At 41.6% G+C, this 18,704-nt stretch overlaps 1 protein-coding gene across 11 annotated transcripts in view; it reads right to left on the reverse strand.

Moving 5' to 3' along the window:
• Window positions 1–18,704, reverse strand: part of GRIP1 (glutamate receptor interacting protein 1) — a gene marked incomplete at its 5' end in the record, with an annotated part of 345,717 nt that overhangs the window by 149,043 nt on the left and 177,970 nt on the right. For 4 of the 11 annotated variants that reach the window (XM_082498467.1, XM_082498475.1, XM_082498470.1 and 1 more), the window contains one exon: window positions 15,614–15,668. The exons of the other annotated variants lie outside the window; for them this stretch is intronic. In XM_082498467.1, the coding sequence (XP_082354593.1) occupies window positions 15,614–15,668 (55 nt within the window). Of the gene's footprint in view, window positions 1–15,613; window positions 15,669–18,704 lie in introns of those variants that run through there. 11 annotated transcript variants of the gene reach the window in all.

Raw genomic sequence — 18,704 nt, forward strand, 5'->3', positions numbered from 1 at the left:
TCGCGTTTCCTTCCAGGTAAGAGCTTTCATCCCACCAGGCTTTGCTTTCATCTGTCTCACACGCCAAGTTTCCACACCCAGCTACCGGTTCCTGAGCTTCAAGTGAGGCAGCTGATTTAGATCAGTCATGCTCCTCCGCTTTTGTCCTCTTCAGAGCTATTTCTAAGCCTCACTAGACCCTATAGAGGGAGCAGAGAAGGGCCAGACGAGCTTGTCTCTCTTCTTTAACCCCTTCATTACAACAGCAGCTTTGGCAAAGAGTGCCATGGACATAAAATTGTTAAGAGGTATGTAAGAGGCAGATGGATTTAAAAACCAATGCAGGAAAACAACTACTGACCATATAAGTATCGAAGTACTTTGGGACTTTTTGTCCTTTTCACACGGACTGCTGTTTCGGGGTGAAAAGCAATACTGTTTAAATCACAGGGATTTCTATTATAGTAAGATGCTATTCCATGGACAACAGATAAATTTAACAGGGTTCTGATTTTGTCTACAGGTCCCTTACTAATAGCATCCCAGGGGAAAAATGAAAATCCTGCAACAATCCCAGGATTCCCAACCATGAACACAAACAGGACCTGCAGCCAGTAGCTACATCTATCTAATCCATCAAAGCAGGTCTTTCTATCGGAGATGACCATCCTACATGGGCATACTCCTGTATAAATAAAACCATCACAAGGAGGACAGCCACCCCAGCACGAGCACCACCTATGTTGGGAGACTGAGGAAAGTGGGGACACACAGGTGGCTTCCCAGGAGTCGTGCTCCATCGGTGCAGAGGAGGCTTAGGCAGTGCAGAGACCTCATTCCCAAGAGAGCTCGTTCCCAAGGCAATCCAGTGACCCCCATCTCATTACACCATGCTTCATCGTTGCCTCCCAAAAGCAGTGGTTCATATTAGCCAGCAGCCCCAGTATTAGCAGGGCCATGCTGCTGATCAGATATGGAGTAGCTCGAGCTACCGCGTATAATATAACCATCACTTACATATATATCTCTCTAGCATTTGAAAAGATTCACACTCAGACCCTTGACAGCTTTTCTTTACTAAAACTATTCAGCACATGATCTCTTTCTTCTTACATCAGACATCTGGGGCTGGAATGCACTATGGATTCAGATTTCCAGCATTTGTACCTACAATTTTGGTTCTCCAAACTTTGTTTGAAAAGCTACACAGAATGCTTTCAAAATCAAAACTGAACCACTAAGATCAGAAACAAATAGATTCGGATGCGCTCATTGGCACAGACATCACAAAATGAGCAGCTGAAGAGGAGGCCAAGAACAAAACCTTAATGTAGTTCATGATTCAAGGAGGTGGTATTAGATGAGCAAATGCTCCAGTAATATGCCGAATCCATTAGCAACTCCAAATCAGACAGACAGTCCCCATGGATTCATGTCACAAAACCTACATTTACAGGAAGACTATTCCCCTTTGCAGGAAAGGCTTACCAAGAATAAAAACCCTTGTAATGAAAACCAGCAGAGAGAATAAATTACCATAAATTCTTTGTATTTCAATTGCACAGATAATAACATGGGTATGAGCTTCACGCTCTCCGCATGAGAACATTCCTGAATAGCCTGATGACACCCTGATTGCAAACAATGAAGAATGGATGAAGAAGCTTTAATCCAACCACGTTTCGTCTCTTTCACTCACCCAATCCATGTTTGCTGTTCTTTCTATTTAAGACAAAGTTGATCTCGAAATAGTAGGTCTGATTTTGTTTATCTTAACGCCTAATTAAAAAAAAAAAAATTGTCGGCGCATACATGTCTCCCACCACACACACATTTTCAGGAAACTGAGACTTTGGGACTCTTTCTTATACATGATGGAATTTTCCAGATACATAATTTAGACACCCACTTCATAAAATATGTAGCAGAGATGTTTTCCAGAATATCCTCTTGAAGAAAGAGCATTAGCTATCATGATTTTCCAAGTCTTTAAGATGTTTATGGAGTGAGCACAACTTTATTCATCTTTTGCTACGTGCTGTAAAGTTACCTTATAAACTACTACCACATTTTACCTATTTTATATTTATCATACAAAATGGAAGAACAGTGGTTACTTCTTTATTCTCATAACTTCAGATCTCAAAGAAGAATCAGGAATTTGAGACTGACTATTCGAGTGTCCTGCTACACTCTTCCTCACATTACAGTATTTTTTAAAACTATGGACTAATCTATGTATTAAAAATTCATCTATGCAGAGAGATCAAATTTTGATCTTTTTGCAAACAGATATGCAACAATCCAAATGTGACTTGTTGCAGAGAATGTGACTGTTCTAGACTTTAGATTTATCTCACTCTTCCAAGGAAATTAAAATTTAGAATTACTCCTTCCTACATTGTGCAAATCTTTTATTATAATTATTTGGGATTTTAACTATTGCATTAGCTATAATCTCTGGTTTCAGTAGTATGATAGCCTTTGTATGTATGTGTCCACATACGTGTATGTATAGACACAGTATATTTACATAAACACACGTATCTTCCATTTTTTATGATTTTCAAAAGCTTTAATATTTTCCACAACAGGGAAAATTATAATGCTGAATTTAAGTTTGCTTTTCTTGATTTCATTCACAGACCCCTTGAAAGACTGTGAATAGTCCACGGGCCACACATTATTTCCATCTAAACCTTGGCTAAACTATTTTAACTCAAAACACTTTAATTCAATTAAACCATTCAGATCTCTAAATCTAGATTTAGTTTCCTAAGTTACTGTGGCTCAGTAAAGCCGACCTTTTCCACCTCATTCAGCTTATGCAAAGAATTTTCCTGATGTCACTACCCGTGACAACATTAAGTTTTGGTGGAATTATATCCAGATTTTCCATCCAATTTTGTAAATTGTTCACCATAACTTTGCAAGAGTCACTTGGTGTGATGTCCTCAGCTTTGTAGTCAACATTTACCTATGTTTGCCAAACTAAGGTTTGTTTCTGAACAACAACGATCTACTCTTTGCTTTTCCCATTCACCATAATTTTTGACATGTTCAAATATTCTTCTCTCTCCATCTGTTAAGGCATAAGCTCCTGATATCACGGCATTTGATGTCTCAAAAACAAGTGGTGTAGATATACAACACATTAGATAGAAAGATATGTTGCTCTTGGATAAGCAACACAATGATTTTCTTTCAAATTACTGTTTTTCTTCTTTCTTCACAACTATTGACAATGAACCTCAAGTGTTAACGGAGTAAAAGCGGTAAAATTAAAGCATATTCCGATTCTCAGACTCAGGCATATAGTGAAATCTTGATCAACAAAATAACTGAAAATCTAATTATTGATCAGCTTGAGAAAATAAGCGGAAAATAGTATCGATAAAGAAAACCTGAACATTCTTTCAGCTAACCATAAATCACTCAAATGCCTGAAAACACAATGTTTCAAACAGGTTACCAAGCTTCATCTCGTTTGGTATACATACACAAAAATGTCACCATGGGACAGAGTAGGGAAATTTAGAGGACCCACTGCAAATACAAGCCAGCTTCGTTTTTCCCAATATTATCCCTCTGCTATTTCCTTTTTATGGTAACACAGGTAGTAGCGTTTGCTGTGAAAAGATCAGAGGAAATGTCACCTCATTACGAATAATTATGATTAAATAGATGGGGGGGAGAGCTCATTACAGTAATTTTTTGGCTCCTGAGTAATTCCCGAGCAATACTCAAAGCAGAGAAACTTCTCACACAGTGAATGAGCACACGAGTGGACGCATGGCTGTGCTGAATGCTGCCTTCAGTGGGACAATACACTGGAAACATTTTGGCCCTAATTTCTTCTTAGGCAGCTATCCATCAGCTTTCATCAGGGTCAAGACCATGCAAGTTGAAAATTGCAATAAGTAAAAATTCACAAACAAACAGACCAGATTCTTTGATTCATAATGGGTATTTAGCTATTGGGTTCCAAATTTTCATCAAGCATAATATCACCAAAAGTAAGAAAACCCAAGTAGTAATATATTTTTACATGCCCGATTTTTTTTTCAGTTCATTCTTCTTGACATAACCAACTATAAAATTCTCTCATTTAAAAGTGAGTGTAACAGAAAGAATACACTGTCAAAGTAACTTCAAAGTTTCTTACACACACTTGGTGTCCCAGAGACGCACTTAAGCCGCCTTTTTTTTTTGCTACCCATGGCATCACTTGAACCCCTGACAAACTGAACTGGCGCCTCAGCATGCTGACCGGGAGTTCTCAAACTGTGATGCAGGTACAGACACAACATGCAAACCACTTTAAAATGGTATGTAGCCCGTGTGGCTAACGCCCATTCAAGAAGCTCCAACCTCCCCTACTGTCCAATGGCAGAAATCAGGAAAAAGTTTGGAAGTCGGTTCCCTAATCTGTTGGAGAACCATGAAAAAGAAATAGCCTGGATTCACTACTACTGCCCTCGTGACCTCTTCTACCCAGCTACTTATTTGCAAATGTAGAGGCAATTCTTTTGACAGCCAGGAAAAAAAAAACACCACCAAAACACACAGGAGCGTGGAACAGCGCAGCAGGTCTGAAGTATGCACTGAAAGTCGAACTGACTCGGCTAGAACTGTTACCTACCTTTTGACTCACGGCTAAATTGAGATCTGAAATCTCGAAGACAGCTGCAAAGCTCGGTACTGAGCACACCACATCCCAGCCCAACCACTCCAGGCTCTCAGTCTGGGCAAATTGTGAGGATATGAATCCCATGAAGCATAAGGGCAGAGTTTACACTGTGATTAGAAAAAAAAAAAAATTACTCACATTTCTGTAGGGACTACGTGAAAATTGGATTAAGATTTTCTGTTATGTTGGACAAAGGGGTTCTCCACACTGCTACTGCCACAGATGCAACAAAAAAAAGAAGCCTGTCTTACTCCCTGGGGCTAAAGTTACTACCTCAATGCAGCTGTCAGCCAACACAGAGCAGCTGCTCTTCAATATTACACAGCATACGCACATAAGAAGTGGCTCTCAGACTCGTGTTTGAAGGAACCCCTGCTGCTAGTGGTTTGGTGGCCTTGCCTGAACCCTCCTAACATGGTCCATAATAGCAGCGTAGAAGAGGGAAACTATTCTTCTACAAAGGGAGCTCAAGCGCTACCTATGGTGTAACCTACCTTCCACTTGCTCCTGCTAGCGTTTGGAAGGGCTCCTGCTGCCTTGGAAGCTCCGTAACATTGAGTAAAAGTGGCCATCAGGCACATTTATTGCTGCGTTACACAGCTCCAGAGTGAAAATAGAGACGAGATGCAACTAGACAATCTTCTGGGCTGCTCAACTTCCCAAGGAGCTCCCTCACCAACACTGCACTTCTCTGCATTTTTTTTTAAAGTAGTGAAACAAAAACCTAACACAGAATCCTTTTTTTTTTTTTTTTCCTCTGTTCCTTCTAATTCTTTGAGAAAACCACTATTAATTACAAAGTTCACGTTTGTTTCTTTTTGAAGCGTGCAATTTCTTTTTACTGTCAAGGATTTTTTTTTTTTTTTTGTCTAGTAAATAAGAACTGCTCATACTACATACTTGCTCAGGTTGTCATGCTTTCTCTCAATTACTAACTACTTTTAGCTCAGTGGAACAAGAACTGCGATAATTTATGCTTAGGTTCAGCAAAATGGAGTCCCGACCCAAAGATATCAAAAGATATCAAAATATCTTAGGTCTACAGAGATTTATGTACATGTACATAAGCTTCTCACTGAAGGAAAAAACCACTCACCCTGTCACTGGAAAACTTGAAATACTCAAAAGATGCCCTCCTTTTGACTGCTGGGGAGAAAACAATGGTATATCAACTTAAGCCTCATAACGTGGTAGGAAATGTCATCTTTGTTATTCATGACCGGCCTGTGATATAGCTGAGAACAACATGCCCACAATACCTTTGCGAAGCTGCACTGGTCTCTGACAGGTCACAGCACATGCTGGATGCCCAAAAAAAAGAAATCTAAATGCCGGAAACAATTTGTTCTGCCAGACAGGGCTGTCAGATTCGAGTTCATTAAAAGCATAAATGTTTCCTTGAGAGTATTGTGGATTTGAACTGTATTTTATTGGTGACATTTACCAATGCACTATGGCAATTCAGTCACTTGCATAGCTGGTATTTCTTTGCTAAACATCTTTCTCTATTCACTGCTGAGAAGCTCAGGCAGAGTAAGTCTGTTAGACGAGATGTTATTTCCAGTAACATTTTTTCCCCGCAAAATTATGCCTAGTGTTTGCCTCTTCATAATCAATCCAATCTGGAGTAATTTTTCTGCCCCAATACACTTTCAGCGAAGCCTCCTTTTCTACTAAAAACATCATTCCCGACAGCATTAATAAAAACTGCAGATGAGCAGTTCAAGGGATAAAATACAGAGGTTGCAGTGGAGACTTACATTCATACTTCCCCTTTCTCTGTAATAACAACTTTCTGGGCTGAAGCTTTCTTTTAACCTTCACCCAGGGCTGAGTATGTCGAAGATAGAGTCTAAAAGGTTCCTGAATATTAGAGGAGCAGTGCTTTAAAGCAACACCCAAAAAGAACAACGAAGACAAAAAGGATGAGTACCTTTAAAACTTCATACACTCGCAAGAGTGAGGGAATGGCACAGTGCCTGTGGTAACACTGTGGGTGGATGCCCCATCCCTGGAGGCGTTCAAGGTCACGTTGGATGGGGCTTTGAGCAACCTGGTCTAGTGGGAGGTGTCCCTGCCCATGGCAGGGGGGTTGGAACTCTATGATCTTTAAGGTCCCTTCCAACCTAAACCATTCTATGATTCTACGAATTTGATGATGCAGAAGGTCCCATTCATTTATATTCCTTATAAATTTAGAAAATTTTAAGATAAAACTTTTAATTACTTCCAAAGTTAACAATCACGATTTTCATTTGAGGGGGAAAAAAAAAAGGTCATGAAAAACTTCCTTTTTGCTTGCAACTTGTATGAATGTGGCCCTTCAGGACAGTCTTCACCCAGGGAAGTCCTCCCTGCCTGTCTCCCCAGGCTGGCAAAACTCTCACGGGGATTGCAGGTAGGGCAGCAGAAATGAGGTTGCCTTTTGCCTATTTACTTCCGGCTGTTTGGAGAGTTGCTGTAACCTACACTGACAGACAGACTCGCCCAGGTAGGGGCTTTGCTTACAGCAGGAAGTTCCAGTGGCAGAAACACATCGGCACTGCCACAGTGGTGGAGAATGAAATGCAGATGGGGCACTACTCCCAGGAGTCATGCTGGGAGACAGATTAAGCTGCAAAAATGTAGAAATCTGCCTAAAAATGCAGGCATGCCCTTATCCCTGTTCCACAGAGTATCTCAGATTAAGCAGATCCCCAAATTAAGTATCTATAAAGCATGTGAGTGAGTGATTCCACCCTTCCCTGTCTCACCTGGGCACACGAGGAACCGGAGCCCACTTCCACCTGAAGCCTCACCTTGCAATATATTCTGAAAATGTCTAGGTAAGTACTATTAAAAAACTGGAGACTTTAACTTTATATGGGATAAAACTTTTTCATAAAATGACCGGGTTTTAGCCCCTCCTGTTTAACCCCCGGCAGCTCGGGTCCCTGTTTCTCCTCATGTCCCGTGCGCGCCCGTCCAGCAGCAGAGGCTGTGCCCTCGGCACAAGCTGCATCTGCTTCACCTCCAGCTTCTCTCACATCCCCCTCATTTCTCTTCTTTTCCCCATTATCCTCTTTCCCGTTTGCTCTGCAGAGCTCCCGGCAGCACTGCATCTCACACTCCCCCTGCTCGTTCCCCTGGTTGCAGCTCAGCTCTCCTTCGCTCGATGGCAGAGCACCCAGAGCCCCCCCCACCCCCCGAGAACTGAGGGCCACGGGCCCTACCAGCTGACGGCAAAGCAAAGGCCTGCAATGTGTACCATCCCTTTTCTTCCACCCCGTGCCACCCTTCTACTTTCCATGTTTCCTCGGGCTTCAGCTCCACTCATGAAATTCTGTGGAATACGGGTATTTCATTCAAAATAATAAAAAATTCCTGTGGGCACCAGGTAGGCACAGGAAGAGAGCTAATTTGGTTGCAAAGGAAAATCCAGTGCTCTCACGAGAATGCAAGGATGGGTGTATATTTTTGCACACAGGCAAGATTTACGGTGTCTATCCCACCGTACGTAATCCACGCTCCCGCCTAGCACTCTGCTCCAGCCTGCCTCGCACCTTCTGGGATGCTCATCCAGAGTAGGGTCCTGACAGAAATGAGATGCTGGAGTGTTTTTGAGTCTTTGCCCTCTGATGTCTGCTAGAACTATTTGAAACATCAAGGACACTGAAGATAAACTCATGAAACGTTTGCAACGCGCTTCTATCCTGCAGCAATGCTGACACTCGCAAAGATGTTTGTGCAACACCCCATCCACGAGCCAGACTGGGGTTTCATTATTTACAGCTCAAATGTCTCACCTGCCTTCATATTAAAACTGGCACCACTTATCAATAAACTATTTTTTTAATAACTTCAATTCAACTTTAATATTTAGAGAGCCTATACAAACTGCCACATAATAATTTTTTTTTTTTGTTTTCCTCAGAATACTTTTGAGAGGAGAGAAGCACTGCTATCCCCATCACGCAGCTAGGGACAAGGCACAAAGTCCAAGACACTTGCTGAACTCCTGTGCATGAAGTTTAGGAGGAACTAGCCAAGAAATTCTATAACCCACCCAGCTCCCACAAATCCAGATGTGCTGGGAAAAACACTCCCTACATCTTACACATGCAACAGACATCAGAGCTGCTGTATCGGATATCGGCTACTAATATCTGATAGATATCGGATAGCTAATGGCCACTTACCGCCTCTTTATATGACTGCGGCGGCTTTCTCTTTACACCTTACGGGCGCCTGCACGCCGTTACATCAGCTAATCTAAACCAGAGATAATTTCTCTGCAGGACTCCGACCATACACGCATTCTCAGACCATCAGGGCTGCAGCAGTGCTCCTACTTTAAGTGGCACGTGCTTGATTTGGAAAGTATTTTTATGTCTTTCTTTTCTGTCAAAGTTTCTCACAGATTGGTTAGTATGCCGCTGTACTTTAGATCATCCTGAATAATTAATAAAGAGTTTGCCAGTTCTTGAATATATTAGCAGGGAAGAAATATTGCTTGAACTTGTGAACAGGGATCAGCTTGCTGCAGAAGAGAAAAATCTCTTCTCCTCCCTGCTTTACTTCTTACGACAATACGTTCAGAGAATTCTTTTGAAAAAAAGACAATATTGCAAACTACTAATGCTCATTAATTATAATAAATCTGCTTCTTTTGTTCTACACAGCACTGGAAAGCCTGAACAGCAATTACAGAAGGAACATCTTCATAACCAAAATTAATCTCTCTCTCCCCGTCCTTCAGCGATCATAAAGCAGGCACTTACCATTTCAAAGCGATCTTAAAACAATCCTGGCTAAATGTGTTCTTAAGTGCAAATAAAAAAGAAAGGACAGGTGAAAAATCTAGAAGGGAAAAAGTCATGCAGTCTCCTCTGCTCTCTCACAGTCTCTGCCAGCTTCAGTAACTGTTCCTAACCAGTGATGCCAAAACAGGAGTACCCCAGACTGCCACAGACCAGCTGGGTGACACAGGGCAGGTCATGGCCACTCTTTGCCTCCATTTTCTTATCTGACAGTCTCTCAATAATTTTATTTTTTTTTAAACAAACAAACAAAAAACCAAACCAAACCAAACCAAAACAAAAAAAAACCACAAAAAATCCAAGTCCCAAGGAATGGGATTTCTGTTTTATTTACATTTACTTCATTGCAATCACTAAAAGCAACGTCAAAAATTCCCTTGCTGACAGCCTTGTCTACAGCTCTCCCCTGTGGACACCCTCCTGTCTTCTCATGAAGTACGTGCTCATGGCTGTTGCTGAGGAAGGGCTGCACTGCTGGAGGTGGCCCTGAAGTTCCCACATGCTAGCAGAAAAGCAAGTGTCCTGGTTTAAGCGACACAGGACAAATTTCTCTTCTAATGCTTGGGCAAACTGCACTTTTAGAAGACTCTGGTGCCTGAATTTGTGAAAATATCTACTTTATAGCCAGCTATGGTATGTGTGTTTCAAGGTCTGAGTGTTTTCGAGTTAGCCAGGCATTGGGATAAGGAGGAGCGAGACCCCGGCACTTGACCCAAGCTGGCCAACTGGATTATTTCATACCGTGAACGTCACATTCAATGTAAATTAGAAAGTTTGCTGAGAGGTTCTCTCTCTCCCTTGATGGCTGCAATCCTGAGAACTTCTTGCCCCGATGCCAGACCCCTGAGGCCTTCCCTTCCTCCTGAAGCCGTAGTGCTCACAGTGTCTGACATTTGCTGTCCACTGCTTGGAGTGCACAGCTTCCTACTGATAGAATGGGCTGAGTATAATCTTTGCATATTCTGTATTGGTATCGGGATCAATATCGGTTCTTTAGTGTTATTAATGTTAATTATTTAGTCTTATTCTATTAAATCTGTTTATATTTCAACCCTCAGGTTTCCTTGTTTTTTCCTGATTCCCCTTCCGGGGTGGGGAGGGGTCATCAGGTAATAGCATAATTGTCTTAACGACAATAAATTGTGGGTTTCTCAAACCATAACAGAAAGTTTCCAGGTTTTGCTTCCACTCTTTATTCTTTCACCACAGTTTGTTCACTAAGCCAGAAGAAACACAGAAGTCACTTTTAGAAATAAAATGGAAAAAAATTAGATGTGGACAACTTGGATAAACATGTGTTGAGTACAAAAAACCTCAAAGCCTGTTTCCAAAACCCCAACCAAATGCACAAAGCCAACATATCCATGCTGACTGCCTATTCATAGAACTTGCCAGCACACTTAAAGAGTTTTTTGAATATTCAGAACTAATTTTAGAAAGACAGGGAACTAAGTTATGTTCAAAAGTCCTTACGGATATTGTTAGTTGTGATTTTTACTTCATTCAAAGCAAGCTGTTGACTCAATTCTGTTACTGTAAACTTGTATTTTTGTAAACAACTTAATGACAAAACCAGACCTTGTAGTTACTATTGCTAATAAAATAATGTGCAGGCTGGCAACTTGCTGTCACAACCAGGGTTGATTCTCTGCAACACTGGAGAGTTTGTAATAAAATACTATACAGCCTCATTTTCAAGTCTTTAACACCAATTTAATTTTATGCTTTTAAAAAAAAATATCTGGGTCTGCTCTTGTTGTAGTTGCTTGTGCACAGAGCAAAGTAAAACCTACATCCAGCTACATTCAGAGTTCATCCTTCCATGCTTTAGGCCCCTAACCAATTTTTGAATAACTGATCATCTTGTAAACTGGGAGTGCACCATCCTGCCTTTTAGTCTTTGCTTTATCTTACTGTATTGGAAACATATTGGGAGCATAAAAATCTACGTCTGCAGAAAGGATCTGTATGCGCAGTAGGTGATAAATTATCCTGAAGATACACTATAAAGCTTTGATGGGTGAAAGGCAGACCACTCAGCTTCTTATGCTATGTGCTGCGTAACAGCAGTTGACATCTTTATCAGAGTGCTCATATACTGTTTCCATTACAATAATATCCAGAATAACTTCGCCGATCTGGGTATGTTAAAAAATGCATTCCTGCCTCTAACAGAGAGACACATTTCTGTAAGCAACTTCATGCAGCAGACACAGCTTCCCGAAAGACCTGTTCTTGGGGCTAATAAAGGAAAAAAACGAACATGTCCATACATAAATCAACCACAGCCAAGGCTCTGTAATGTATTGCTTGAATGGCAATTTTTAAACTATAAAGCGGTTAATTTAGCTGTAAACCTGACCAGCTTACACATTTCAGCAACTTTTCACTATTGTACGACACTGTTATACTTAACATAATTATTGTAAATTGTGCAATTTTGATTTACCATGTATATTCAATGTAGGTGATTACCACAGACTCTTTGGTATGCACAGCATACTGCTCAGTGCCCAAGATCTTACAGAAATAAACTGGGGGGAAAAAAAACCTAGTATTTCTCCACTGTACAAAAAAACATTCTACAGTACAAGCAGCTGTATGAAGAGCAGATTCACGGTTGCACTTACAACTTCAAATGTGGCATTTCTGTATATTCATCTGGTCCAAATAAAGTTACCATTCCCTCTGAGCCCAGTACTCCTCATAGGGAGATCTATAAAAACGGCTATTGCTGCAGATTCTTAATATAGCTTTTGGCTTACCTTGCTGTTTTGGGATAGGAAAGAGATAAAAAATTAAAAGAATACATAAAAATAAATAAAAAAAAAAACCCTCAGTGCAAATTTTAGTAGTTAATATGGTTGAGAAGATAGTTTCTCTTTTCAGAACTGCTTAACCACTTTCAACATTGCTTAAAATATATATACACACGTATATATCTCCATCTCCAAATACGTATAGATAATCACAACTAAAAAGACACTGAGCCAGCAATATTTCAGCTCAAAGGTAAAAGCATGAGAGATTTATACATGAAAGAAATCAGGTAACTACAACACAAGTCCGCCATCCACCATAAACATTTTAACTGATATTAAAAAAACTGTAACTAAAAAATAGCGTGGAAACAACACACGGGCATAGAAAAAACACACCAGTGTAGAAACAACACACTGGTGTAGAAAACAGGAATGGTTTTTTGGTTCTTAACTAGATGGACTAGATCTAAATTCAAATCATGTCTCAGCATGTACGAGACAAGAGTCTCACACAGCATCCTTCTTGCAAATTGCATCATCAAATAAAATAATTTTCTCTCATGGTTGCTTGTTAATGGACACAAATATGGAGCTTTGCCTAAGCTTGGTAACATGCATTTTCATTACTGAAAATGTATTGACCTCCAAAATTGACAGAGGAGGAGACCAATGTTCCCATCTGGAAATGACCCTGGAGGTGAGGACAAGAGAGGTACGGGTTGTCATGCTGCAGGGTCTGATTCACAGCTACGGGAAGGAAGAGAAGCAGTGGGTCACTGACCAGGTTTTAGAGAGCGTGCCCACGACTATATGGTATTTTTGCCTTGAAATTCACTCAGAACACTTGGAAGATTCTACTGCCAGAGACTTTTAAATGCCAAACTAAGCATGTGTAGCAATCCAAAGAGAAGCAGCTCTGCTTTTTGCTTTGAAAGGTTAAGATGAAGCACAGGAAGAGGGGAGTGTAATTGTTGTAAAACACAGTATTGTCTGAGCACCTCCCTGTTGGGAAGAATTGCTTTTGGAGAGGCTCCAGTTGCCCAGATGAGGCATCTCCGTTTACATCCTTATCTGAAAGAACAAGAAATGAAGTTACAAGCTTACTTTGTCAAGACAGGCACGAAAAATGACATGCACAAATAAAGGAAAGCAGGTATTTCCACTTTTTAATGTACAATTAACTGCACTTCTATCATTTATTAAAAACACAAGACACTAATCAAGTGTGCAGCATACCTATTCCTTTACACCCTGGGAGGGCCTGAAAGATAGTAAAGAAATGATTTTGGGGAGCTGCACAAAGGTACAGGACTAGTGCAGAAGAAAAAGACCCTAGCAGAGATGGGCTGGGCGACAGTACTAAAGGAAGGCGCCTTTCTTTTGGAGCAAAGGAATTCAATGAAAGCACCAAACCCCAGGACGAGCAAGCCAGAAGGGAAGGGGATCTTCCCAGCTGATGGCAAGAGTCCTCTCCACACTAACAACGTGAAGGTCCACCCCTGTCCTCAGCGAGTCTGACTGTGTCGAGCTGTCCACAACTGGTGTGTGAGATGCAAAAGCCAAGGCCACAGAACACGAAGAGTTAGCTAAAAGAACAAAGGTTTTACTCAAAATGGTGAATATTCAGGAGCCTGTCAATTAGGACAGCAACTCCGCTCTGGCATGCATAAGGCTTACAGGAGAATATCTATGAACATACCCCTGGACTGCTTTATTTTTTTTATGGACTAGAAAAACAAGCATAAGGGACATTTCTTTAATGCAAAAAATCAATAGTATCATGCCAGTTCCTATTGGGAGGGAGTGGGAGGAGCGAGGAGTCTCAAAGGAAGTTAAGATTATTTCAAAGGAGAAAAAAACACTAGCCTGACTTCTGTTGAATGATGGAAGTGTGAAAGAATTAAGACAGCTATGATGTATAAGAATATTGATTATTCCCAGGGAAACTGTATTTAAGTGGAACAACAACTCTCATCAGTGAGAGCCTAAATTAGTGCCCAGATCTGTCTTATAAAGACATCAGCAGACAAAAAGGTTCCTCTACTCAAACCAGGAAAAGAGAAAATGCTGACTTCCAACCTGATAAATGTGTAATAGAGCTACCAAAATAGAAATATTTTACACATACGAGAAAAACAGCCATTACCCAGCACAGATTTGAAAGAGAAGCAAATTACAGAGGAGGGGATGATTAATAAATATTTGAGTTTGCATGTTTTAAACAACATGGACCCATACAGCAAGCTAAAGAACAGGAAAATAAATTATATAAGTTTGATTGCCATATTCTTCTCTTTTCCCATTATTGACCTGATTGTATTAGCATCTTACTCTTTCATGCTTCTGCAGAATAAAATACTGATTTTGAGCTATACTGACTTATAATCAAAGATTTCTGATTTTGCAAGCTAGACTGATACAAATAGTTTCATTTACATACGGATATGTTTCCAGCTGCACAGGAATGGCCATTAAATGTTTCACAGTACCCAAGCTAAAAACCAGAAGCTTCTTATTTGCAGACACATAATGCTACTATAATGTTGGAAGTTTCCACCAAAAAAACCAGCCAAAATCCCAAAGCAAACCTTTTCACACAGAGAAGGAAAAATTATCAAACATGACAGTTGGTTGTTTTTTTTTTTTAAATTAAGTTATTTTTAGAAAGTAAGATATTTTAATTTCTGAAGAGGAAAGGTGTCTTATCCAGACAGGTTTTCACATAGCTGCTTTAATAATCGCACAAGAGTCAGAGTAAGATGCAAGTAGTATTTTAAAGTCCTGAGTGATAAAACCAGCAATCACAAAGATTTACAGTAACATAAAATGCACACTGCTCTATCAGGCAAATTAACTTCACAAGTGTGACATGCGAGAGCAGCCCTGAAAAAACACACGCTGCTATCCGTACTTCATCACATACAACAGTCTTTGGCATCTAACGCATAGATAGAAATAGCTCACGAAAGGCGTTAAACAACAGAAACTCATCCTGGATATAGGTCCTGAATATCACTGTCAGTTGTTCCCCGTAAGGCAGAGCATACACTGACCCAGGAGGGACTCCTCTGAGCCGTTAGCAAAAATACAAAACAATTACACCCCACAATAACTTTAGCACTTCACTTAGAAAAAAAATCTCCCTTTAGCAATAAAAAAATTAAAAAGAAAAAGAAAAAGAAATCAGGAACCTGTCTTCCTAGCAGGAGCACAGCATGGGACATGTAATACTGAAAGAGCCCCTACACCTTTCTGTATTCAGAGTTCTTTGTTGCCTGACAGTAAATTGGAAGGACGGTCATATTTAAAAGTAAAAACGTGAGGCTGTGCCTCTGGAAGGCTGCAACGGAGCCCCTGAATGAATAAGAAGAAAAGCACGGTACCTTTAGCAAGTCTCCTCAGGATTTGACAGCGGCATTTAAAAGAGACAGCTATCATTCTCGCTGCCTGCCTGCCCTGGCAAAGCGCGCTCAGGGCTCCGCTCGGGTGAATGCAGCAGAAGCCTGTGAATTCCTCCTCCCGCACATACCAGGCGAAAGGTAGCCCCGGCGGGGAGTGACAAAGCTTAATTCCTCTTGGCTGATGCAGAGATCAGCTCTGTGTCATCCAGCAAAGCTGTGTCATTCACTACTACCACCACCACCACCTGCACGGGGAGAGGAAGGGCTTGAAAAGCAGTATTTCTTTAAAAGCTAGAAAGCATCCAACTGCACACCCGGACGCGGATATTAGAGGGAGCCGTTCCCCAGTCTCTCGCATTCCCTGACTGTGCAGGGAGCGATGGTTGCTGTGCCAGGCAAAGGGCCCCGCGTTTCAGCAGACGTGGTGATTTTTCTCCTCTCTCTTTCCTCCCATCTTTCCTTTCCCCTTACCCTCGGGATAAACGGGGCAAAAAAAAACCCTAGGAATCCAAATTCTGGGGGAGAAGGAGCCTATTTCAAATGGAAAACATTCTAATCAAAGCACATTAAAGATTTAATCTTACAGATCTGTAGGGAAGAAGAACGGGAAAAGCCTGATTTTATCACCAGGAAAGCTTTTTGACAATTGTAGACAAGCATATTACTGCCATTGAAGCACAGACCACAGGGGGAGGGTGAGAGTTGGAGGGAAGTGATGGATTGTTATGTGTGGGCAGGACCACCGAGCATTTGATCACATCAAAATAAATAAAATGATGCTGCATAGAAAACACACAGTGAACCAGGTTTGCTCCCCTCACTAGAGAAGAGAGTAGCTTTTAGTGCACCTGAAAATTTATTTCACCAAACACTGCACCATTTGTAAGATTTTGTAAGATTTCTTCAGCTCACCAGGAGTTTTGCGCCGTCTTACACCTATTCATACAGCAAATTAACCTGCCTTTACAATTCATTCAGAAAACGATGAAGTGGAGCACACCACTTAAGCTAGAGCTCCATCCCACCTTTATGGAGCCAAAATTTTACTAAAGGACAAAACTCCACACCCATTCTAAAACCCAAGCAAGCAAGCGAAGAAAAATAAGCCACATAAAGTTTGTCAAGTCAGATTTATGCACAGAAAACAAGCGCTGCATCAGCTGCTCTCCTTTAAAACAATAGATAATTATTTCTTTGTCAAGACTTCTGCTTTGCTTGTGTGATATGTTTAGGACTGTCTTCATATAGTCTGTCCCATTCACTTGCTTTGATTTCAAAATTGCTCAGTTTATCTTCTGACGTGTTTTATCCATTGCTATATTTAAAGTTACGGTCCAGCCTTTGGGTGTACAAATCCTACCATCAGCTACAGAAAGCCAGGAGGAGGCACGTGCAGCTTTCACACTTGGAGCCAACTCTCTCTCCCTGCCCGCTCCGTGCTGCATCAGTAGCTCCGCGCTTCCCGTATTCCAACTCACTATTACAGTAATTGTTTTTCTTATTTTTGTTTTATTGGTTATAGCAACAGCCGTATTTCCAAGGCCAAGGTGAAACATTCCATCAGCGCAATTGCAATTGCCCAGACAAGGCCCAGAGAAAATTGATTTTATTTCATTGTCATTAAAACCAGATAGGGGTAATCGAGTCATCTGTTCACCAACCTTGTTACTGCTTCTTGTAGCGGCTGTTGTTCCGAACAGCTGTAAAATCCAAGCAGCAGAAAAGCAGATGCACTTGAAGGGGTGGGCTGATCACGCCACCCCCCCAACCGCAGACCTCCGGCCAGCGATGGATGGGGCGTGCAAGGAGGGGTGAAATGAGGGAAAGAACGTGGAGGTTTAAGCCAGGGCAATTCAGTGGTCTGGAAAGAAAATGGAAAATCTTGGACTAGCGCAGAGGGGGAGAGGAGTTGTGTATTCTTATCCCCCGCAAAAGACGAACCCAAGAAAGGAGTAAGTGGCTCTCTGTCTGCCAGTGCTGCCAATACGCTTCTTGAGGAGATAATTTACCACCCTTCTTTCTTGCCACCTCTCGCTTAGGTAAGAGGACTTGACACCCATAACACCAATCAATACTGCCCTGTATCCCTTCTCTGTGCCCCACTGGAAAAGCTGTTCCAGAGACCATCACAAGGCTATGGCCGCAGCACACAGCCCCTGCTCGTGACTCTTTTAGGTGCGAGATGCTGAAGCTGCCCCGAACTTGCTGCCCTCTTTCCGCAGACAAGCATCCATTGCTGTCTTTTCATCTGCCAGGTGCCCGTCTTTGATGCCATAAATCTTGTCCTGTCCAGACAGAGCCATTTAAACACCTCCCCTTACCTCAAGGGTAACCAGAAACTACTGCAAGATGATCGTTTAGCTGCCCTACTGTATGTTCTTTGATTCTTCCCAGTCAATACAAACAAGGAAGGCTGCGTGAAGAGTGGGGTCAGCACTATCTGCATCAGGCAGACAGGTCTCCACTCCCACCTCTTTGAAGACAGACCTTGCCACCACCTGCCAACATGAGAGCCACGTGAGCCTGCAGTGCTCCTCCTGCCCTTCACAAGCAGGTGGTTTTGGTGAGCAGCTCTCGAGAGTCCGCTTTTGTCTTCTCTCCTTCAGAGTGCAATTTTGACATCCTTGAGGACTTCTGCTGTGTAGAGAACAGCAAGAGGTTTTATCTACACCATGAGAAAGAACTGCTCAGGACTTGCCTTTGGGATCTGACTCCACAACTTACCCCGGTTCAGCCCCCCGGGTAGAGGAGGCAAAAGAGCGCACACTTACGGAGTTAGGGGGCTGCGAAAAACAGCCTTCAGACACAGGAGAAAAATCAAGACTTTCTGTAAGGACATGCTGAGCCCCAATAGGATTATGTAAAAATGTATAAAACTGTAATAACGATACCGAAACTATGCTATATGTGCAAAACCAGCTGCAGCCCTGGTCAGATAAGGCTTTGCTAGCACAGAAAAGATGTACTCCTTGATCCAAAAAGCTCATTGTATTGTTTACTACTACTTCTAGATTACTGATGCATATGCTAAATAGCCTCTGAAGCACAGCAATAGCTACTTCCAACCAAGTCA

Source organism: Vanellus vanellus (assembly GCF_965231255.1).
Source record: "Vanellus vanellus genome assembly, chromosome: 1".
Lineage (NCBI taxonomy): Eukaryota > Metazoa > Chordata > Aves > Charadriiformes > Charadriidae > Vanellus > Vanellus vanellus.